This window comes from Ahaetulla prasina, chromosome 5, assembly GCF_028640845.1.
Source record: "Ahaetulla prasina isolate Xishuangbanna chromosome 5, ASM2864084v1, whole genome shotgun sequence".
Classification (NCBI taxonomy): Eukaryota; Metazoa; Chordata; class Lepidosauria; order Squamata; family Colubridae; genus Ahaetulla; species Ahaetulla prasina.
In genome coordinates this window covers 85,621,774-85,644,301 of record NC_080543.1, presented here as the reverse complement: position 1 = coordinate 85,644,301, position 22,528 = coordinate 85,621,774, and the positions used below count along the sequence as shown (strand labels likewise).

General features: G+C 38.0%; 1 protein-coding gene and 1 long non-coding RNA gene across 4 annotated transcripts; one reads left to right on the top strand and one right to left on the bottom strand.

Moving 5' to 3' along the window:
* Window positions 1–759: 759 nt before the first annotated feature.
* Window positions 760–21,561, bottom strand: LOC131199898 (uncharacterized). 2 transcript variants are annotated; one of them, XR_009155464.1, is made up of 4 exons: window positions 21,428–21,561; window positions 20,793–20,857; window positions 4,657–4,862; window positions 760–2,169 (listed from the first exon to the last, which is right to left on the bottom strand). It is a non-coding gene; the product is annotated as an uncharacterized LOC131199898 (long non-coding RNA). The 2 variants fall into 2 exon arrangements; XR_009155465.1 differs by lacking the exons at window positions 20,793–20,857; window positions 21,428–21,561 and adding an exon at window positions 6,857–7,041.
* Window positions 14,666–17,290, top strand: TMSB4X (thymosin beta 4 X-linked). Of its 2 annotated transcripts, none has more exons than XM_058186160.1 (3): window positions 14,666–14,813; window positions 16,438–16,551; window positions 16,829–17,290. In XM_058186160.1, exons 2-3 carry the CDS (start codon window positions 16,452–16,454, stop codon window positions 16,861–16,863), a joined length of 135 nt encoding a protein of 44 aa, XP_058042143.1. In that variant the 5' UTR covers window positions 14,666–14,813; window positions 16,438–16,451; the 3' UTR covers window positions 16,864–17,290. The 2 variants fall into 2 exon arrangements, with proteins under 2 accessions (XP_058042143.1, XP_058042142.1); XM_058186159.1 differs by lacking the exon at window positions 14,666–14,813 and adding an exon at window positions 15,211–15,264.
* Window positions 21,562–22,528: the final 967 nt, after the last annotated feature.

Below are 22,528 nucleotides of genomic sequence, written 5' to 3'. Positions count from 1 at the left end.
ATCTTTCAGTCTAATCAACCTCCCAAGTTTATTGTTGTGTGGAAAAATGAGAGGGAATGGTATGTATAGTGTTTGGAGCTTTTGGAGGAAAGGCAGAAAATCAACCAGTTTATTCTTTTGACCTCCAATCTAACAAATGATACAATCTCTAAAGGAATGTAGATTCAAACATGCAGAAGGAAAGAGCAACCATTAAGGGGTCTTAGAAAAAATTACTCAGTCCAAAGAAAAAAGAAGAAAACTTAAAATAATCCTACTTTGACTGATTCTCTCTAAGAAATAAGGATGGATTTTCAGATTCTGTTCGATACTCTACTTTCAACATCCCAATAATCTCTGCCATGCCTGTTTCTTGGCCTATATTAAAGGGCTGGCAAAATCTGAAAAAGAACCTCCTTTTTATAATGAGGGATTTTGGTTTATCAGTTTCAGAATGGAATTGCTCATTAAAAGCCTCTCTATGTTGTGGTCTACCTGTATTTCAGATTGGCATAAGGTTTTATTTATTTATTTATTTATTATTTATTTATTTACATTTATATCCCGCCCTTCTCCGAAAACTCAGGGCGGCTTACATTGTGTAATTACATACCCTTGGAAAAAGAGGTTTGCCAGTGAGGTTTTGGAAGGACCACCCTCTCATTCCATAAATAAAAGAGGATTGCTGCAATTCACAGCAAAAGACAAGGAGGACGTCGATGACAATAAATCATAGTGCTCTCCATTAAACTATGAAAACCCAGCATGTTTAACAGTTATTGCAATGCCTGGAAAGAGAAATAGGTCAGGCATGAATGTATTTTAAGAAGCGACAGCAAATCCGTGAGGTATTTCCCTGAATAAATTTATGACAAAAAATATAAAGTGGCTAATCAGAAAATCTGCTGGCCCTGTTCACAGATAAGCAACTCTAATGAAATGGGAAGCCAGATGCTGCTATCTGGGTATATTATATTATATTATATTACATTATATTATATTACATTATATTAATTATATTATATTACATTACATTACAGTATATGTATTATGGTTTTGAAAACAGATTCCCAGGCTAGATTACAAAGAAACTTAAAATCCCAATAAATCAAATCCAAAGAATATAACAACTTCTAAAATACCACCAAGAGCTCATATAAGTACAAAAAGAATTATAAACTTTATATAGAGAGTTCCATTCTACTTAAAGAATAACTCTTGACTTCAAGAACTATTTAGAGCAAGTCTGCACATGTTTTTCCAGGCAGAAGGCATTTGGTCTTTATCAGACTAGTAGATTTAAATAAAGTGAAAGAATTAGGACAAACTATATTAAATTAATTGATTTAAATATGCTGACTATAGCTACTTCACGTGTATTTAATAATTTCTCCCTTCGTTCTTATAAACTGGACAATTTGTCAGCTATTTTTGGAGAATATTTAAAGACCATATGCCAAATATGGACAAATTACTAGTGGCAAAGTCTCCACATGCTATGCATGCCTATCTACACAAATTGAATGTGAATAAGCAAAGTGATTTACTACTGATTTACTACAGCCTGAACCTCTCCCAATGGAAAATTATTACTTCTTTTTCTACCTATATTAATACTGTAGCTAGTGCTTAAAAAGATGTATTGTGATCTTCCTTTCTCAAAAGAAATGAAATAATGACAAAGGCAGATGAGATGAACTGATGCTTTGAAAGTTTACCTAAGCTTTACTTTTTCTTTCTTTTTTTCTAATGATCTGTAAAGGTCTCCTTCACTTCTGTTTTCTTTAACCACTGATCAAACATTTTAGAATCTTTTATTTCCCTCAGACTTCACTCTAAAGCAGTGTTTCTCAACCTGATCAACTTTAAGACATGGGGATTTCAATTTCCAGAATTCCCCAGCCAGTTGAACGCCATACATCTTAAAAGATACAGGGGCTGAGAAACACTCTATAGAAATTTCAGTTTCACATCTGGAAGGCATCAACGTAGGGAAGGTTACAAGATTCCCCAACTCGCAAAATTCTGTAGCAATAGGCCACCCATCCATTGACCCATTGACTCATCCCTCCTTTTTCCTAAACAGGAAGAGCAACGAACCATTTTTACACTGTTACCAAGAACAGTACATGGAGATCTCCATGAAATTTCCAGGAGTTACGTTTGGCTTGAGGTAGTGTTATCTTGTCCCTGCAGATGACAAAAATACATGGTTAATATATTTAATATATTTGGGCTGAAAACCATCAGATCTGGTCAGTACTTGGATGGGAGGGCTCAGCAAATTCAGCCCCATAACTTTAAGCCAGTCTAGAAATTTGAAAAGCATCTTAGAAGAAAGCAAAGGTAAAAACACTTCAATACTAATGCATGGTTATGTCTAGATAGTCAGGGTGAGGGTTTCTTTGCTAAATTAATGTTAATATTTTTCAGTTGTTAATCAAAAATGAACAAATCTCTGACTCTGGCTAGTTGGCACTTTTGTAGTTGAAATACAACACTCTGCACTCTTGGCACTAAGTCAAGGAAGGCAATGGTGAAATGATCAGCTTTCTTGGCAGTTAGGAAGTTTCCCCTTGAGCAATGCTAGCATTGCACAACAAACTTGAAAATGAAAGGGCCAATAGTGCATTTTCAGGCTGAAGTTCAATCATTGTGGCGTTTAATAGACTCTGCAAACTGGATTTTGGATTAAGAAACTTTTGGTATTGATATTCTGCAAAATCTGCAGAATTTCAGAATATTTTTATTCTGAACTTTTATTTATTTATTTATTTATTTATTTATTTATTTATTTATTTATTTTGTCACAACAATATATGTAACTATCATACAGAAAGGTTATATAGTATATAAAGGTATAAGCATATATATATAGGAAAAAGAAAAGAAAAACAATAGGACAGGAACAGTAGGCACGTTTGTGCGCTTATGCACGCCCCTTAGTAATTTTAAAACTTAAAAAATTTAAGTAATTGAATTTGATCATGAAGTTTTATAGTGGCCTATATGTAACTTCTTGTTGGTATCATCAATAGCATCAATAGCAATAGACATTCTTGGTTTAGTAGAAATGTATTTTCGATCATGAGAATATTTTGAAAGTAGAGAGTGGGGACTGGTGCAGGTTCAGATTTTGTATCTAATCTGTCTCTATAGATTAGCTACTTTCAGATAGTGTCTTTCAGCTGTTTAGAAAGTGTTCTTTAGGGAGAATCTCAGAAGCATCAAACTCCTCCAAATAAAAAATTGCCTATTACCACTCCAATAATTCCCAAGAGATTATACAGTCTCATATCCAGGTACTGAAGTAATCCATGCTAACCTGGCTTTAATGAAGCTACATTTGCCAATGTATCAAAGAACATTACAAAAAAGTAAAGACCATAATGCAGCAAGCAGCAAATTTAGAAAGTGTTAGTCATGATAATATAGTTCTATCTGAAATATGAATGTCTAGATCACTCAGCTGCAATCCTGAAGCCACTTGCTGCAAGTAAAACCACCTGAACTTCAAAAGACTCCTGCTAAAGTGGGTAGTGGTGCATAGATTACTATTACTTTTCAAACAAGCGTAGCCTCCTTCTGCTGTAACTCTGGCAAAGTTTTAATTTCTGTAATGGTCACCTTGCTACATTTTGTCTCCTTTGCCAACATACTATTTCAAAAGGATATTGATTTTTTGTTTAAAACAGTGAGAATGTGACTGCACAGGAAGACAGAAATAATAGTTTTAAAAATTTGTACAGTAATAGTTTTTTTTTACTCAGATAAAAATAGTTTCTTTTACTCAGATAAAAAACAGACAATCACTTCTAGTAAACTCTAACGTTATGCTACTCTCCTTCAAAGACACATAGACTATCAACCACTAATTCATGTACGGTATCATAATAAAATACGACCATATTTAATTACAAAATACAATCATATTTAATTCATTTTATAACAGCTAAATTATTGCTTGCTGGAGTCTATTTTGTCTCAGCAAATCCACATAGAATTCCATAGTGCTTTGGCATCCCAGCCTTAATCAGCTTTAGACTGCGAATATTTTAGTTGCATTCAGATACAAACAATAAATTTATTAGTATGAAATAAGCTTAGGTTAAGCTTTGAAAGGCCATTAGGAGACTGTAACTTTTAATTTTGGATTAATCCCAATTGAGAGTTATGACAAAAGCCTAAACTGCAGTTAATATTTAACTATGACTTACTGAATCAAGACAGCTTAAACTTAAATTGTTCTATTCCAGACCCTATTATGCAAAATTCAGCTCTTTGAAAAGGCTGTAAAGAAAGAGACTGGGATGACCAGCAGCAAGATGGATGGTCTCAGTTACCGTGGGGATGAATGTACGATTGGAAGACCTGAAAGAACAGGTTAGGGACAGATCATCATGAAGAAAATCTATCCACGTTGGTCACTAAGTGCCTTATTGTCATTGGTTTATTTATTTGGATAATTAGTGAGTATCCATCTCAACTTTAATGTTTTCAACTAAAATTCAGAAAGGTGTATAGGTGTATTAGATAAACATTATAACCGAGATCATAATATGTTTATCAAGCTGACTAGTCAAAATTTCATAAATTAATAATAAAACCACTATTACAAAATTAGAACTGCAGAAGAAAAATATACTTCAGAGAAAATGAAATACAGGTAGTTCTCACCTTACGACCATAATTGAGCCCAAAATTTCCATTGCTAAGCGAGATAATTGTTAAGTAAATTTTGCTCCATGTTAAGACCTTCCTTGCCACAGTTTTAAGTGAATCACTGCAGTTGTTAAGTTGATTACACAGTTGTTAAGTGAATCTGGCTTCCCCAATGATATTGCTTGTCAGGTTGTAAAAGGTGATCACATGACCCTGGGACACTGCAATGTCAAAAATATGAATCAGTTGCCAAGCATCTGAATTTTGATCACATGACCTTGGAGATGCTACAACAGTCATGTGAAAAACGGTCATAAGTCACTTTTTTCAGTGCTGTTGTAACTTTGAACGGTCACTAAATGAACTGCTGTAAGTGAAAGACTACCTGTACATCTTTATCATGGGAACATTCATGATTCAAAGTTATACATAGAGTTCTAATGATTGAACTGACTGACTGAGTGACTGACTTCCTACTATCCCACCATCCATAAAGGGTGAAAAGCTTGACTAAAATTCAAACTCTGTCATAATTCTCTCAATATGTAAACTGCCTACTAGAAGTGGGAAGTAAAGAAAAAAAGGGAATTGGAGAGTCCTGCTCTCTAGCAGGGCTCCCACCTCTTGTGAGAAGCACAAGTCTGTGGTTTTGCAAGGCACAGTTAAAAAAGAAAACAGCATATATTTGTAATTTTTAAAACTTAATTAAATGCAAGAAAACAAATCATACTGCATTTATCCATGAGACAAAAATCCAAAATCCATTGCTGAATAATATGCTTATGTGATCAAAACGACAGTGTGCAAATTTCTTACTTCTGCAGAATTTTCATTGAGCAAGACTTTTGCACAAATCAAGAGAAGCAGCAGTAAAGGAATTCAAAGATTAAATCTCCTAGTCAATGTGTGTGCATGTGTGCATGTGCAATGTAACAAGTAGGCAAGATGGTGAAAAATTGGTATAATACAAATCCCACCCCTTTTTGGGTGTTTTGTGGTTGTGCCCTTTTTATCATACCCATGGATATCCCTGCACCTGGTATAATCAGAAGGCATTGTTATACCCAAAGATAGTCTCAAGTTGGAGATAGACAAATGGATTTTTATAGGTTATTTTTATTTTTTTATTATTTATATCATTCGAGGCAATGGACATACCTAACATTAAGCCCTCCTCTTATTTTTCACATATCAACAATCCTGTGAGATGAATTGGGCTGATATTAATTGGCCTAAGCCTAAGGTCACCCAACCAGATCTCATGTTTAAGTGGATACTAGAACTCACACTCTCCCAGTTTCTAGACTGGTGCCTCAACTATTAAACTGGCTCTTTTTATTAATACGTTGTTGTTGATGTTACTGATACATTGTTTTCACTTAGCATTCTGGACAAAGTAATATTTGGTGTTATTTTTATTAGTCCTAATAAAAGCATTATTTAGTAGGATAGATGCTGTACAATATACAAAATTGTAGCATATTATTATTTTAAGTTATTTATAAACTCAATGCGCCAACAATCTAATGGGGACTTTTAAATTAGTCTTATGCAGTTTGGGAAAATAGATTAATGTTTTTTTAATATGACTATATGAAGCTGAGCCAGGACTATAGAAAGAGCAGAAAAACCTTCACATAACATCCACATATATGGGAACCATAATAAAATCTATTAAACATAGCTCAACTCTCCTCCTTTTTTGAAAATGTGTGGGCTTTATGACTTTTACAAAATAGACATAATATATCTATATATGTATAAAAACAACTAGAGCTATTTTCTTTGGCAGTTTTGGTGAGGAAACACCTCTGTGCTTTGTATGGTTTCAGCTGCACTTGTTAATATGAATATATATTTAAGAATTACAGTATAGCTAGATGCATTAGTCATGTGAATAGTAGCTACCATATACTACTATTTGATATATAAGTATTGTAGAGATACACCTGTTCTATGGCTGCAGCACTGGCTTGTAGTAGGTTTCTGGCTGCAGTTCAGAAATGTTTGTCATGACCTAAAAAGCATGCTGGATGGGCAATTCTGGGAGTTGGTCCACACTCCACACATCGTAAAAGATGAGGAACATTGCGGTATACACTGCAGTATTGTGTTACACACAGTGGTGGGCTGCAACTGGTTTAACAACCAGTCCTGTGAGTGTACACTTGCACACAGCATTCAAAATACAGCAATTTGAAGTTCAGCTGCTTACCTTCTAAGGCAGCCCCAGTAAGTAGAACAGTGGAGAAGCAGAAATCAGCTGTGCTGCACGAATCAGCTGAGCCAGAAAGAAGGAAATATAGGACAGTGTGTGGGTGGGGGTGTGTGGGTGGGGCCAGCTGATCGTTGGAACTACCGGTTTGCCCAAACTGGTCCGAACTGGCAGCAGCCCACCACTGGTTACACAGCATTAGGATTGCTTTGCTCTACATATGTCTGACCAGTCATCTGGAGAAGGCTTCCTTATCAAGAGCAATTTAAAAATTCCATCAGAAGTCGGTCCTTTTCTGTAGTAACAACCTAAATTGTAAAACAGCTGCTCTGTTTTAAAAGGCACTTAAGACCATTATTCTTCAATAGAGCTTTGATTCGTTTTTGGAATCCGTAGATTGTTCTGGGTGTGACACAAATATCTACAACAGCATCCTCTGAGACAAGCATACTCAAAATGAACTATTTCCTGAACTTCCAGCTGAGCATTTTGGGCAGTGTAAACAAGCAATTGCTTTCCAGATACTACAGATCATGAGAGTGAAGGTTCATTCTCCAAGCTTGTGGGTTGATTTCCAGACATTTCATTAACAGGCTAGGTAACATCTTCAGCAGAATTGAGGGGATGTCAGTGTCAGTGTTCTTCTGTTCATAAGGGCTTTGCGTGGTCAGTAGGTCTTGGGATGGTGAAGTCATGTCAGGTGAGGGGCACATCAGGTCAGGGTTTGGTGATGAGGCTTGTGATGAGTCAAGTGTGGATGTGTCAAGTGAGAGGCTTGTGATGGAGATCTCATCTCATCAGGTGAGATCATTGGGAAGTGAAGTGTTGGGGGGGTCTTGCAGGGATTGGTTGAGGGTTGGTGCTGTCTCTGGTTGGCTGTGTGGTTGATTTGGATTCTGACAGGTTCGTAGGCTGGTTATAGGTCAATGTGTCTGTCGAGGAGTTGCTTGTGGAGTGCAAGGCTTCGATGAACTCACAAGCATGGAGGGTGGTAGCATGGCCAATGATTTTTGTGTTGCTCCAATCGTGGTGCTGTTTGATGTCAGAGTGGGTAAAGATTAAGGATTTGGGATCATGTCACTTGACTTCCAGCCAGTGTTCACGGAACCTGGTTTTTAACTGATGTGATGTTTGTCCCACATAGAATTGGTAGCAATTCCTACAGTTGATTTTGTAAATTACATTTCCCCCCATCCTTTTGTATCTTATCCTTGATTCTGGATAATTTCTGATGGAGTATGGCTGTGGGTTTGTGGGCTATTGCTATTCCTAGAGGTCGGAGAATTCTGACTGTCACTTCCAACATTCCTTTGTGTATGGTAGATTTAATTTTTGTGTAGTGGTTGTTTGTTTGGTGTGTTGTAGTTTGAGTGCTGTGTGTCAGAATACAAAGTTTTTTGGATAGCCATTATGGAGAGAAATGTCAAGCAGCTGTTTTCACTTTTCTTAGTATGTGGTGGTGCAGTGTGTCCTGGCTAGGGGTGAAATGCTCCCGGTTCGGACCGGCTCACCCGATCCAGTAGTGATGGCAGCTGGTGGTTCGGAGAACTGGTAGCAAAAATCCCTGGCCCTGCCCCCTGCCCCTGCTGAGCCGCGCCATCATCAGAGGTGTTTTTTTTTTACTTTTAAAAGCACTTTTTCTTCAGCCGAAAACATGCCTTTAAAAGTAAAAAAAAGCCTTTGATGATCCCACGGCTTGGCTGGGATCATCAGAACCCTTTAAACTCTTTTTTTAAACAACTTCTTCGACCGAAGAAGTTGTAAAAAAAAAAGGTTTTAAAAGGCTCCTCTGGCGATCCCAGCTGAGTTCCTCACCACCAGAACCTTAAAAAACACAATTATTTTAAGAGGTTTTGGGCTGCAATGAGGGAACTTCAGCTGGGATCATCAGAGGAGCTTTTAAAATCTTTTTTTCCTCTGGCGATCCCAGATGAGTTGCCTCATCATCAGGCTTTTAAAATCATTTTTAACAACTTCTTAAAACCGTCCCCACCCATGCCCACCCAATGCCCCATCCCCACTTGCCTTATTGCTGCTCCTTTCGGGCTTGCAAAGCCATGTTTTACATCAGTTGCATCAGCTAGCAACGGAATCTGCCTGCCTGTAATCCATTTCCTCAGTGAGTATCTCAATCTGCCTGCTTTGTTGACTGAGGAACTCTGGGAATTGAAGTCCACAAACCTTAAAGTTACTAAGGTTGGAGTCCCCTGATCTAAAAAATATAAATAAAATAAAATAATAAAATAAAATATTTGTGCAGCTGAGATTTGGTGTGTTTCTGTAGTGTTTTACTCTAACTACACAAACACACAAAATCTCACAAAGCTATATGTGGCATTTTGTGTGTCTGTGTGTGTGTCAGTTTTGTTGTGTGTGTGTAAAGTGTGAAAGTTGGCTTTTGGTACCTCTTATTGTTTTGTATACTTTATTATTTAGCATATTGTTATTGGCCACGCCCACCCAGTAATCTGACCACCAGGCCACACCCACCAATTAAGCCACGCCCACAGAACCGGCAAGGAAAATTTTTAGATTTCACCCCTGGTCCTGGCCCTTCTGAAGAGGGTCTGAAAACAGCTTATTTTGTGTGCAGTAGGGTGGTTGCTTGCAAAGATGAGGATCTGGTCCATGTGCATGGGTTTCAAGTAGACATGGGTTTCCAGTTGTCCACTGTCTAGTCTCCTTATGTCGATGTCAAGGAATGGGAGTTTGTTGTCTATTTCCAGGGAGTAGATGTTGTGTTTTTTCAATTTGGGAGCATTTGATGATGACAAAGGTATCATATCAATAGCAATAGCCCTTAGACTTATATACCACTTCATAGCGCTTTTACAGCCCTCACTAAGCAGTTTACAGAGCATATTGCCCCCAACAATCTGGGTCCTCCCACCTCGGAAGGATGGAAGGCTGAGTCAACCTTGAGCCAGTGAGATTTGAACTGCTGAACTGCAGCTAACAGTCAGCTGAAGTAGCCTGCAATACTACACTCTAACCATTGCGCCACCTCGGCTCTCATTGACATAGTGAGTCTAGAATTTTGGTTGGATGGTGGGTAGAGTTATGGGTTGAGTCGTTGCTTGACTACTTCTGCTATTATGCCTGATATGCATGGTCCCATCGGGATACCTTTTACTTGCTTATAGATTTTCCTATTGAACTTGAAATATGTGTTAGCTGTTTTTCTTTTCCCATTTTCCTTAGGGTATATTTTATTTTGTTCTCTAGTTGCTTTGTTGGATCATTGCAGATTATTTGGTAGGTGTAGGTGTCATTTAAATGGTTTTTGGTTTTGCTGATATAGTCAGTTTTGTCCATTACTACTGTCAGTCTGCCTTTGTTTGCAGGTAAGATGAGGATGCTCTCATCTTGTTTCAGTGTTTTTAGTTCTCTCTTCTTTTGATTGAGTATTTCTTTGTTGCGTTGGACATTGGCGATGATTCTTTGTCTGATGTCTTCTTGTGTTTCGTGGTCCAGATGGTGCATTTTAGAATGGATTTGAGATTAGCTAGGAATTCAATGGGGGTCATCATCATTGTGGTTGAAATTGAGACTGTGGGAGGATGTTTTTTTTTTGTCATCAGATACAGATCGGCTGGATTGATTTTTGATCCATTGTTCTGATTTGTCATCTTGTGGTTTTAAGGTGATGGTATTTGAGTTCCTCTTGTAATGAGTTGTATTTTTGGGTTTGTATTTTATTGGCATTTTTGTGGATTGTGTATTCTAAGGTGTCTGTCAGGTCTTGTCCAATGGAGTTGCACACTGGTGATCATGCATTGAAGCATTTTGCATCCATTTTAGAAGGCCAGTTTCCATGCTTGTAGGTGGTGGATTGGTGGTGGGTAGCATATGGTTTTTGTGGTTGTTTGTTTGCAGAGGCATTCATGGAGGAAGTGAAGCTGTTCGCGTGTCAACAATCATTTCACAGCAAAGCTGAGGATTTGGTCTGGGTGCGTGGCTTGGCAGCAGAAATGGGTTTCCAGTTCTCCATTGTCTAGTCTCATGTCGATGTCAAGGAATGGGAGATCGTTGTCTGTTTCCTTTTTGTGTGTGAATTTGATCCCAGGGAATATGTTACAAAAAACTGGAAACCCGCTTCTGCTGCAAAGCCATGAACACAGACTAGATTCTCAGCTTCGCAAGCAACCCCACCACCACATACAAAAGAAGCTGTGTCCAGACCCTCTTCAGAAGGGCCAGGACACACTGCACCACCACAACACTAACAAAAGTGAAGAGAAATTGCTGCTTGACATCTTTCTCTATAATGGTATCCAAAAAACTTTGTATTCTAACATACAGCACCCAAACCACAACATACCACACAACCAATCACCATGCAAAAACTAATCCTACCATACACAAAAGAGGTGTCGGAAAGTCAGAATTTTCCAACCTCTAGGAACAGCAATGGTCACAAACCCACAATCACACTCTGCCAAGGATTATGCAGACCCAAAGATAAGATACAGAAGAATGAAAGAAACAATATAATTTACAAAATCAACTGTAACAATTGCAACCAATTCTACATGGGACAAATATCACGTCAATTAAAAACCAGGATCCACGAACACTGGCTGGCAGTCAAACGCAACAATTCCAAATCATTAATATCTACCTACTCTGACATCAAACAGCACCAATTCGATTGGTGCAACACAAAAATCATTGGCCACGCTACCACCCTCCATTCTCATGCATTTATCGAAGACTTGCACTCCACAAGCAAGTCCTCCATTGACCTATAACCAGCCTACGAACTCGTCAGAATCCAAATCAACCACACAGCCAACCACAGACAGCACCAACCATTAGCCAACCCATGTAAGACCTCCCCAACCAGCACTTCACCTCCCAATGACTCTCATCTGATGTAACCTCTCCATCACAAGACCCATCACAAAATCCTGACCTGATGGGACCCTCATCTGACATGATCTCACCATCATAAGTCCTATTGACCACATTAAGCTTTTTTAAACAGAACACTGTCAGTGACATCCCCTAAACTCTGCTGAAGATGTTACCTACTCTGGTAACTAAACATTCAGAAACCAACTCACAAGCTCAGAGAATGAACCTTCACTCTCATCCTACAGCCAAACTACAGATATTTACAACTATTGAAAACCACAGATCATGTTGTAAAATTTTCTTAAAGCTACACCACTTCAAACTAAAAGGGTGAATTGCCCATTTCTTTTGCAAACGGATATAGTGTGCTTGACCCAGAGAGGTATAGTGTCCCCTTAGAGAGTACAGTATACAGACACTTCATCTCCTGCAAGTTCAACAGGAGAATCCCCAAAACTGTTTTACTGCATAACCAGCTGTTTTAGTGCACAAACTCCTGAACTTTAGGTTGTATCTGTTTTCTTGATAGAGCTTGTTTACACTGTAAAATTAATATCTCGAGGAACCCATTATACAAAGTTATACAATTTAATAGTAGAATATAGTTGTTGTTGTTTTTTCATTCTTTGGTTGATAGATCTGATCTGGCTGATTCTGGAATGTAGCTATTTCCATTGAGGTAGTAATAGTTGGGTTTGTCCTTTCAAGACAGCATCTCCTGTAAAATGTTAGTCTCAGGAAGGATAGGGGTTCTTTTTTTCCTCATCATGAATTATGAGCTTAATTTACATGAACTAAGTTACTAAATACATTTGCATAGATATAAAGCAGAAATGGTGCCATGGTGGCACAGTGGTTAGAGTGCAGTACTGCAGGCTACTTCTGCTGGCTGACTGCAACTTGGCAGTTCAAATCTCACCAGGCTCAAGGTTGACTCAGCGTTCCATCTTTCCAAGGTGGGCAAAATGAGGACCCAGATTGTTGGGAGCAATATGCTGACTCTGTAAACCTCTTAGAGAGGGCTGTACAGCACTGTAAAGCGGTATACAGTAAGTCTAAATGCTATTGCTAATGTTTTAGACTCACCAGCCAGAGATGGGGGAAAAGCTCTGTGAACTGAATGAACTGAAAAGAGCCACTGGTCCCCAAACATATGAAGTTGGTTGTGTATTGTGCAAATTTGGTCAAATGAAGTCTGGATAAGTTATCTCAACACAACAGTATTATAACATATAGTATTGCGCCATATGCAGATGACCATAGGTCCTGTTAATGTCTTTGGAATGAAAGATTGATAAATCTTGAAGATTAATAGAAAATAGCAATCATTCAGGATCTTGCAGGTTATTTCCATTCCAAGTAGCATAAAAAACTTACATCTAGTTGCAAGTTACCCGTCCTAGTACTATTTGGTACTGCATTTCTTCTAGGTTTTAAGTGGGAATCTTTTCTAGGCCTACATGATCACATGAGGAAGTGAATCCGGATGTTTCTGCAACTGACCATCTTATGTTCTCCCAGTTAGCAGTTCCACATATGTACTCCTATGGTATTTACCTACAGACATCTTGTAAACGATGCCCCCAACCCCCACTCACTCACATAATTACAATGAATGAACTCATATACCCATACTTCACTTGTCTATCAGCAGAACAGGAAATGCTGTGGTTTGTTAGAAGAGGAACAGGTTTGAGTTACCTATTGACATGCCAAATATCTGCAGAAGGCATTTCTATGGTTAGCCTGCTTTTGTTGCCATAAATTAGAATTTGGTACGATCTGAGTTTTTAAAAAGCCCCTGCCAATCCAAGAAAAAAGGCATTGATAATCAGTAAGCAAGTTTTCATGACTTGCTAACAAATCAAAACAAATACTTTGGAAGCCGTGAAAGATGTGCAAAGAAAATTCATATAAAATGTATTTTTATATTTTGTAGATTTTGTTCCTTTGGTTTCTGATTAACAATCCAACCACCTTAAGCATGTTTTTATTGTATTTTCTTCCTATCTTTCTCCTCCATATTTTTCTAAAGTCTGTCTCAATATTCTCCAGACTTTATGACTCTCATAACAAACATTTAATCTCTCAGATGTGTCACCTTGGAATTCTTGAGTAAACCTCAAATATTTCTAGCCCTCGCTCACCTAAGCAATACCTCTTTCAAAATTCTTCCTTAAACTCTTAAAGTGAGCTCCTTCAGACAGCATGCAAGAATGCAAGGTTTATAACAAAGGGGGGAGGAGGGTCGCTGAAAGGAATGAGACGCTCCTAACACTAGAGCCATTGTCTGGCTCTAGAAGAAAGCAGGGCGCGTGAGATTTCCGGGGGCTGCAGAAGAAATTGCAAAAGCAGGAGGCCAGCCAGAATCCCCCTTCTTGCTCTGAATGAAATGGGGACGAAGGGACGCTATTAAGAAGAAATCTGCATGATTTGATTAAGCAGAAAGTATTGCTCAATAACAGCAGAGATGGATCCCCAAAATATCAAGCTATGCAATCACTTGGGCAACAGAATCCCTCGTGGAAACAGCCACAGGGAAATCACGATTACGCCACTTTTAATGATACAAGCTGTTTCTCGTAGGAGTGCATTCTATCACAATTCTGACGTACAACTTCCTGCAAATGTTAAATAAACGTTTGTTGAGAATTAATAATCCTTTCGTCTGGTTACCTTCGTGCCATACTTGCACTCCCAATTAGCTCAAAATCCTGAATTCTTTGTCCTCAAGGAAGATTTGAGTTAAGCCCCGAAACATCTTAAAGGTAGCCGGGGGAAGATACAGGGTACATTTGCTTTCTCACTCATATTTGGTGTACATAAATTTAAAATAAAACACTCCCTGGTGTTTAGAACTCGCTAATCAGTTTATGAAATAGCCATCGATTGTTATATGCAGGACTGAATTTAGGCGTTGCCCACTACGCGCTCCTCCGTCAGCAGCCATTGTTGGCGCTTTCGGAATCCCCAGCAACCCGAATAAATTCCGAAGCTGCACGGGGACAACCCTCCCTTTACCGAGCATTTCTGGCTGAAGGGATAGAGGATAACGTGAGGAAATAAAACAGCGTCGCAGATTTCAGGCTTTGGCACCAAGGTAGGCCTCTTACACGCATTACAGTATTGATCTTGCAGCCCGATGGCGAAATCAGTTTTCAGCCCGGGAATAAAAGCCGCGTGTTAAGGAAAGTTCGCCCTCCCCTCTTTAGCTAGAAATAGCGCTTTTTGGAAATCGAGCCCCGGTGACATTCTCTCTTCGGGACAACCGAAACCTGGGCAAATAGCTCATTCTATAGCGAGGCCAAGACCGGGTTAATTGGAGGGAGGGGTTTTCCGTTTCATGCTTGAACATTGTCTTAATGATTTTTTTAAGGGGAAGTCGCGCTTTGCAGCGGCGGTGAAAGAGTTAAGCCGATTCGGGGTGACATCACTGCTATTTGCATAAAAGCGGAGCTATAACTGGCCACGCAGTGAGACGCTCTTTTATATTACAGTTCAGAGCGGCTGCGGGAAGGTTTTGGGCTGCATCTGTTGGGACAGTCTCACTGGTAAGGGTGCAAGTTTAAGTTCTCTCGTGGGTGCTTTTGCATGTTTCCGTTTTGCACTTTCCCTTTCTGCCCAGGTCAACATTATTGGGGTGGGGTCCGGGCTAGGTTTGATTTTAGAGGGGACTGATCGCCGCTTTGTCGAACGGCTACGTGGAGCAGTTCTCCCACGACGCCTCCATCGTGGAACAGCTCGGGGCTTAAAATGGGGGTGACCGTGGCGCGGGAACAATGGCGGGAAGAGATTTCCGCTCCGAAAGACATTCTGTAGCCGAACCTCGTTGCTGTTCCTCCGGGCTTTGCTTGGGGAGGGAAATATGGGGTGAGGGAAGACACGCACGCGCCTCGCGCGCTCGCCGGGCAATGCCCTGGGCGATCGAGGGCTTGGGGAGCCTCCGGGAGGAAGGCAGAATGCTTGGGCTTTGGGTGTGATCGGTTAATTGGATGGTGGCGGTAGATGCGCCTTATCGCCCCGTCAGTCGGCCGGGCACCCGTTTGGTGGTCTTTGTCTAACTCCTATAGGCAGTCTTGAGGAGCCGAGGGCGCTGAGCTGGAGGAAGTGCTGCAGCGAGAAAAAGGGCGGTGGTTGGGACTTCTCTTTGTGAAGAAGGCAAGGCGCCCGCCGACTGAACTAGGGAGCCAGACGCCCAAGATGGAGGATGTGCTTAGCATCGCCCGTCTGGACTCCCTTACTCGCATCGAGCCCGCTTGGGCGTCCTCGCAAGAAACACGCCTTTCTTAGATTTTCTCTAAAAGCTGCACATGTCCAGGCTGACTAAGAAAGAGATTGCTATCTGGCCACGCCCTCCATCAGCGATGAGGTTTAGTTCGTTAAGGGGGGGAAACAGATTAATTTTTATTTCTAACACGATTTTTATTATTTTTTTAATCTAATGCATCACTTCCCCCTCCCCCAACTGCTCCGTCAGAAATCCTGCCATGTGGGCATGCAGCGATCCTTAGATTTTTTTCCCCCCCTAGGCACATCAGATAGATGAATCTGTCATTCTGAATACATGGTTAAGGGTATGAAATAGGATTTTTTAAAAAGGGCTATTATGCACTATTAAAACAATATGCTGAAGCTGAAAGAGCTGGTAGGAAATAAAAGAATTGTCTCTGAAGGAGGGAAGAAAGGGTGTAGTATAACATCTTTTTTTGTTCTTTTGTTCACAGATAAATCAATAACAATGTCTGACAAACCAGATATGGCTGAAATTGAGAAATTTGACAAGTCTAAGTTGAAGAAGACAGAAACGCAAGAGAAAAACCCACTGCCTTCAAAAGAAAGTAGGTGAAATCTTAGAAAAGAGGGCGTGGGCCACAGAGACAAAGAAGTCAGACCATCTTTGCACATATGCTTTTTCTTACCAACTTCTTAATGTTACTGGGAATTTCATTAACAAAGTAGTATGTATTTCTGTATGAAGTTAAATACAAGTTGTATTTAAATTACAGATTTTAACATTTGGTATTTTAAAATTTGCATTTTGAAAGCTAATTATGCAATTGCCATTTAATTTTTTTTCTTTTTCTTCCCCACCCATCCTCTCTCTTCATTTTGTAGCAATTGAACAGGAGAAGCAAGCGGGTGAATCGTAATGAAATGGGCCCTTCCAAATTATGCACTGTACATTCCACAAGCATTGCCTTCTTATTTTACTTCTTTTAGCTGTTTTAACTTTGTAAGATGCAAAGAGTTGGATAAATTTAAAATGACTGTACTGCCCCTTTCACATCCCCCCCCCCCAAAAAAGAACAGAGTGAACTACTGACGCTGAACGAAGGCACCTTCCTTTCCATCTGCCTGTCCAGCTTCTGGTCCAGTGGCACAAAAGCTTGCATGTTTCTTGAAAGAAGATTCTAAGAGGGACTACAGTAATCTAATAACACATGAATATACGCAAAGCTGTACCAGGGTCCTGCGAGCTGTAAAATGCATTTTAATCGAGTGCCATTTTTTTGTTCAAATTTTAATTATTGGAATGCACAATTTTTTTAATATGCAAATAAAATGTTTTAAAACCTGGATTACTTTGCTATCTTTTCTTTTGGACAACATTACCTAACGAAGAAGCATAAGTGCCTTTGCTAATGTGGAATTAAATGCTGTCATGGAGGAATCCTAGCATTCTTAGTTTGAGACTAGCTCTAGGACCAAGCTTTTTTTTAAAGAAAAAATGCTCTATTGTTCTCTAGAAAAACACACCTTGGTGCCGGTGGATCTGAAGTTCCAAAGTCCAGATCTAATCTTTTATTAGTATAGCTTATTTGTATGTTGCATTAGGAATTTAGCACAGATAAAAATACATTTGAGCACTGGAAGGAACCACCCAGGTTAAGAACAATTAAGATTCTAGCATTTTCCCTCAGGTGTTTCCATTTGGATGTTAACATTTTCAGGATTTTCCACCACTGATGGTGTATTAATGGATCCAAAGGTGGGTATTGTGTGTGGCCCTTAAGGTCAGCTAAAAGTTATGTTGAATATGTACCGGATGAAGGAAAGCATGATTTGTATTTGTAGTATTCAAAGAAGGCTATGGTTGCTATCATTGCAGTAAGGTAGCCATGACAGTCACATTTTCAAAGTGACATTGAATTAAATGGCATTACTCAAATCTTCCATGATTACATTGAAGCTGTTTGTTTTGCTTGATACTTCTGTTAAGCTGTTTTCCCCAAATACCTGATCTTTATGGTTTGATGTAAGTTATGAATTGCAATTTTAGTTCTTAAAAATTGGTTCCATGCAGCAATTGAATCCATGTGTGAGAAGCCATGATCTTTTTGATGTCAAGAGTGATGTCGACTGTATCCCGGATGGTCAGTAGGGATATCGGGAAAATTCAACATTTGATAAAACTTCAGATTCCTTGCTATTTTTTACACTGTAGTACACTTGTACTGCATCTAATTCTCTCAAAAATCATTGGAAACCTAAACCATGAAGAACTGGAAGACCAACTGCAGGTTTACATATTTCACATATAAAAAACCCTATTGTACATGTGTGAGAAATGAATTTAGAAAGCAACTTGACACATGGAAGGTGAGTATGAGCAGTTCAAAACTACTGGGCAAAATTACTGTGAATCAGTGAAGCTGTTTTCTGGGTAAACATTTCTGCACTGCTTGCATGCTACCTGGGTCCGGGCAATAGAACTGGTATTTCAAGAACCAGAATGGTAAAGGTAAGAATTTGTTTAATTTTTAAAAATGTAATGGGGAATTGGAAAAAAAAAGTAGCTGTACTGTGGGTTTACATTTGCTTTTGCTCTACCTATGGTCTGCACAGGAAATCATTTTGCTGAAGCTTAGAGAAAAGCCACCTTCAGAGTAGTGATCTTAATCAGAAAGCACAGGATGTTGTAAAGCGTGATGACTCAAAAATAAAGTCTACGGTGAATTCACCAATAAGAAAATAAGAAGTAGACACTGCAATGGCTTGAATTACAATAGAAGACCTTATCTTTTAAACAAAATAGTAGCCAAGCAATTTTTCTGTTTAGGCTCTGAAGACTATGCCTGGGGATTGCCCATATGGTACTTGGCTACAAATGACTGAATACAAGATTATTCTTTCAATTTTGTTTTGCTTTGTTTACTAAGTTGACATACTGACTGGCTTCAGACATTAAAGCCATGGATCCTTTCAATCACTTCATATTGAATAAACAACAGCAGTTGGATTCACATAGTATGCTGAGCCATAAGCAATAGTTACAAATTACAGTGCCCACTATACTGAACTCCAAGAACATCATGCCTTAGCACACCCAACCGTATCATTTTAAGACAGCTTTCCCTAATTGGATGCTGCTTAGATGCTTGAGACTATTATTGCTAGTCAATGTAGTTAACTGTCCTACAAGATATGAAATTGTATGACTTTGAACTTACGAACTTGACTCATATGCACTAGTATTTTTCTTCTTGTGTATAAAATATGTCTGTCTCATTACCTTCTCACGGCCTTCTGAAGAAACTCATTCGGAGTATTAGTATTCTCCCAAAATACTTAAGAATTAAAACATGGTGCCTTTTGTATTTAAGCCCACTGTACAAATAAGTACCATAATAGTCCTTAGCATATGCTGAAAGTGAAAGAAGCAAATATGTGGTTTAGGAAATGAAAGGTATCTTCAAAACTTCTGGTTGATATTTTGTGATTCAGAAATCACATAAATCCATAATGGACAAACTATTTTGTAACTCATTATTCATCCCATGGCTTAGAAGAAACTCACCCGGTAAGCTTCATGTATATCTCCAACAAATGTTTTTGTGTGCAGAGAATATTTTAACTGCCTTCCAGAAAAGTTTTCTTTTTAGCTATCCAAATTGCTTAAGAATAATGTTGCAATTACTGTGAACTTCAGATGATGTTGAAATAAACAAACACAAGCAAAGATTGTTTTAAGTGATTTGGGGCTTGATCTGTATTTACTAACTTTAGTACTATGATTTATGATTGTCTTTTTGAAACAGAAAAGCTGTTCTAGACATGCACTTTTTTAACAGTAATTTTATTTAAAAATACAGTTATAACGATACAAAACTAATACATACTGTCCTGATCAGCAAGTCCATTAAGGATTAGGAGATGGCTATGCTAGCATTGATTAAATAAACTAATATTCTTTTCTTTTGCTTTTAACAATCTTGATCTTATTCCCTTCAATATCGTAGAACTGTTATTTTTTCTTTATCCCTTCCCATAAAATTCTTCAAAACTTTAACAAGTCTCATTTTTTTGTAAATCCAGTATACGAAAATTATTCAGATCAGTCTCTTGGTTTGTTATTTGTATTTCACTTTAATTATTAAGACATCAGATGATTTCTTTTATATATCTAGTGTAGGACCTTTTCTGTATCATTCATGTAACCTATCATTTTCAGATTCACTTTCAGATGAGTTGCAGTCTTGTCTGATAAAATTTGTTCCTTTACCATAACATGTTTTAAGCATTATACATGCTGACATTCTTAAAATTAACTTCTGGGTCCATTGTTAAAAAAAAATCAATATGCTAACCGTTAAAATATTTTTGATCAATTCTGCATTAGCAAGTTAACTTTAAATATTATTCTCATTTAATTGTAGTCTTTAATTCTGTCTAGTTTCATCTAGTGTACAACTTTCAAAGTCCCACCCTGTCATGTTCTTTTAGGAACACAAAATAAAAACATTTTCTCATGGGAAGGATTCTTATAATTAAGAAACTTACTTCAACTACATCTGTACTCTTAGTCCATTTGCAATTTTCCAAAATCATAATCAGCCTTTGGCTGTTTATTCTACACCAAAAAACATTTTTTAAGTTGTTGAATTTGTATTTAAAACTTCTTTTTGCTAATATTTTCAGATTTGTCAATCCAAAGGTTCCTGATAATTAAAAAGCAGTTAACAAGCAGTTTCTGAAGTAGTTGGAAAAGCAAGTATGCAAACCCAGTATATTTTTGATGGCGCAGACCATGGTTGGAACAAGATGGCTGTTGCATTGTCCCCCACAACTGTAAACTTACGTTGTCTTGTCTTCTCATGAGATGTAATTGTCTGAAGCGCTTGTGAAGTGATCTCAAGTCCCCGCCTTGTCAGGAGAAAAATTACAAAGAGTCGATAAATTTGTACGGTTATCATTTCAACATAGTCATTGGCTTTTCTTTTAGAAGAGCAGTTTTCATAATTTCTTTCCTGGAAACATTTTGGACATGTGTTCCAATGTATTGCCTTTAATAATGAGCATTTACTACTTTAGCTGTAGAAAGGACAATATTCAAGAACGTTGCTTTAGATACAAGATATTAGAAGCAACAAATTCTTGGGTTTCTATAACAAAGCAGATCGTAGATTCCACCCCCACCCCTTTCTCATGATTGTCAGCACTGGAACTTCTCATGAACCATATTATATTTCTCTACTCAAAAAAATAATTCTCAATTTAACTTTCTGATGTTATGAAAAGGTTCTGTTCTGACTTCCAAATATTAAAGACACAAGTTTTTTTCTATGTACAGTTAGCATTCCCTCTTATTCAATGTATTTATTTATTGATGCAGTTTCAAACAATGTTCATTTTTTTCAGACTAAACCCATTCATATGCATTTCCTATTATTGCATATACATTTGGTTTTGCAATCATTATACTTCTGTGCAAACCTGAGTGTTGTGCTATAATGAACAATTTCCTTGGAAACCATTCACTTCCTTAGTAACAGAGTAGAGCTTAACAGCAACGAAGAGATCTTGTCTCTCTTATTTAATTGATGTGAAAATGTGCCAGGCAAATCATTCTGAAAAGGCAAAAAGGCCATAATAATTCAAACAATTAGTTTTAATGACTACATAGATATAAAAGATAACATGGATATAGAATGCAGAAATATTCTGATGATATATTGCAACAATAGAAACCAAGATTTCTAGAGCTTCTATTTTAATACTAGGTGATGTTCTAGAGGAAAATCAGTGTGTTAATGGTGATAAAATTCCAGCAAGAAAAATTATCAAAGGTTGACTCAGCCTTCCATCCTTTATAAGGTCGATAAAATGAGGACCCAGATTGTTGGGGGCAATAAAAGTTGACTTTGTATATAATATACAAATGGATGAAGACTATTGCTTAATACAATGTAAGCCGCCCTGAGTCTTCGGAGAAGGGCGGGATATAAATTCAAATAATAAAAAAAAGGAAATGGGGAAATTGAAAAGCAAAAAAAAAAAAAAAGATCTGGGCAATGAAAATATTGAAATTTAATCATCTCTCCTTAGGTATTTTGTAAGAGATATACATACATTGGGACATATCTCTGAGGAGGTATGCCTAGAATCATACTTGAAACAGATATCACAAAAGTTAATTATCCTTGCAAAGCAAATTTCCATCCACAGGAGACAGAATAAGAGATCACCTGAATTTCCTATATGCAGTAAAATGATGTTATGGCATACCTTTTGAGTGGTTATAAGACCTCTCCTATATGTAGAAGATGACTGCAGAACGAGACTGCTTTATTTCTTGTGAGATTTGCTTGCTCTGCATTAACCTCTTACAACAGGCAATGGGGAAATAGAAATGATTCTTTCTTTTCGCTTGTGAGTAAAGGAAGAAGGATTTTTTTCCCCTCAGAGATCTTCTATAAATAATAGTTTACTCAACCCTAAACCCAAAAAAAGTCAACAAATGCCTAACCAGTCAAAACTGTGTCTTGCTTAGCACTAAAATGCCCTGTAGCATCTGTAGAAGAAGAGTGATTCTTC

Coding starts and splice junctions, on each gene's coding strand:
- TMSB4X (XM_058186160.1), top strand. CDS start 16,452: ATGTCTGACAAACCAGATATGGCTGAAATTGAGAAATTTGACAAGTCT. Junction 16,552..16,828: donor CCCACTGCCTTCAAAAGAAA/GTAGGTGAAATC, acceptor TTCATTTTGTAG/CAATTGAACAGGAGAAGCAA.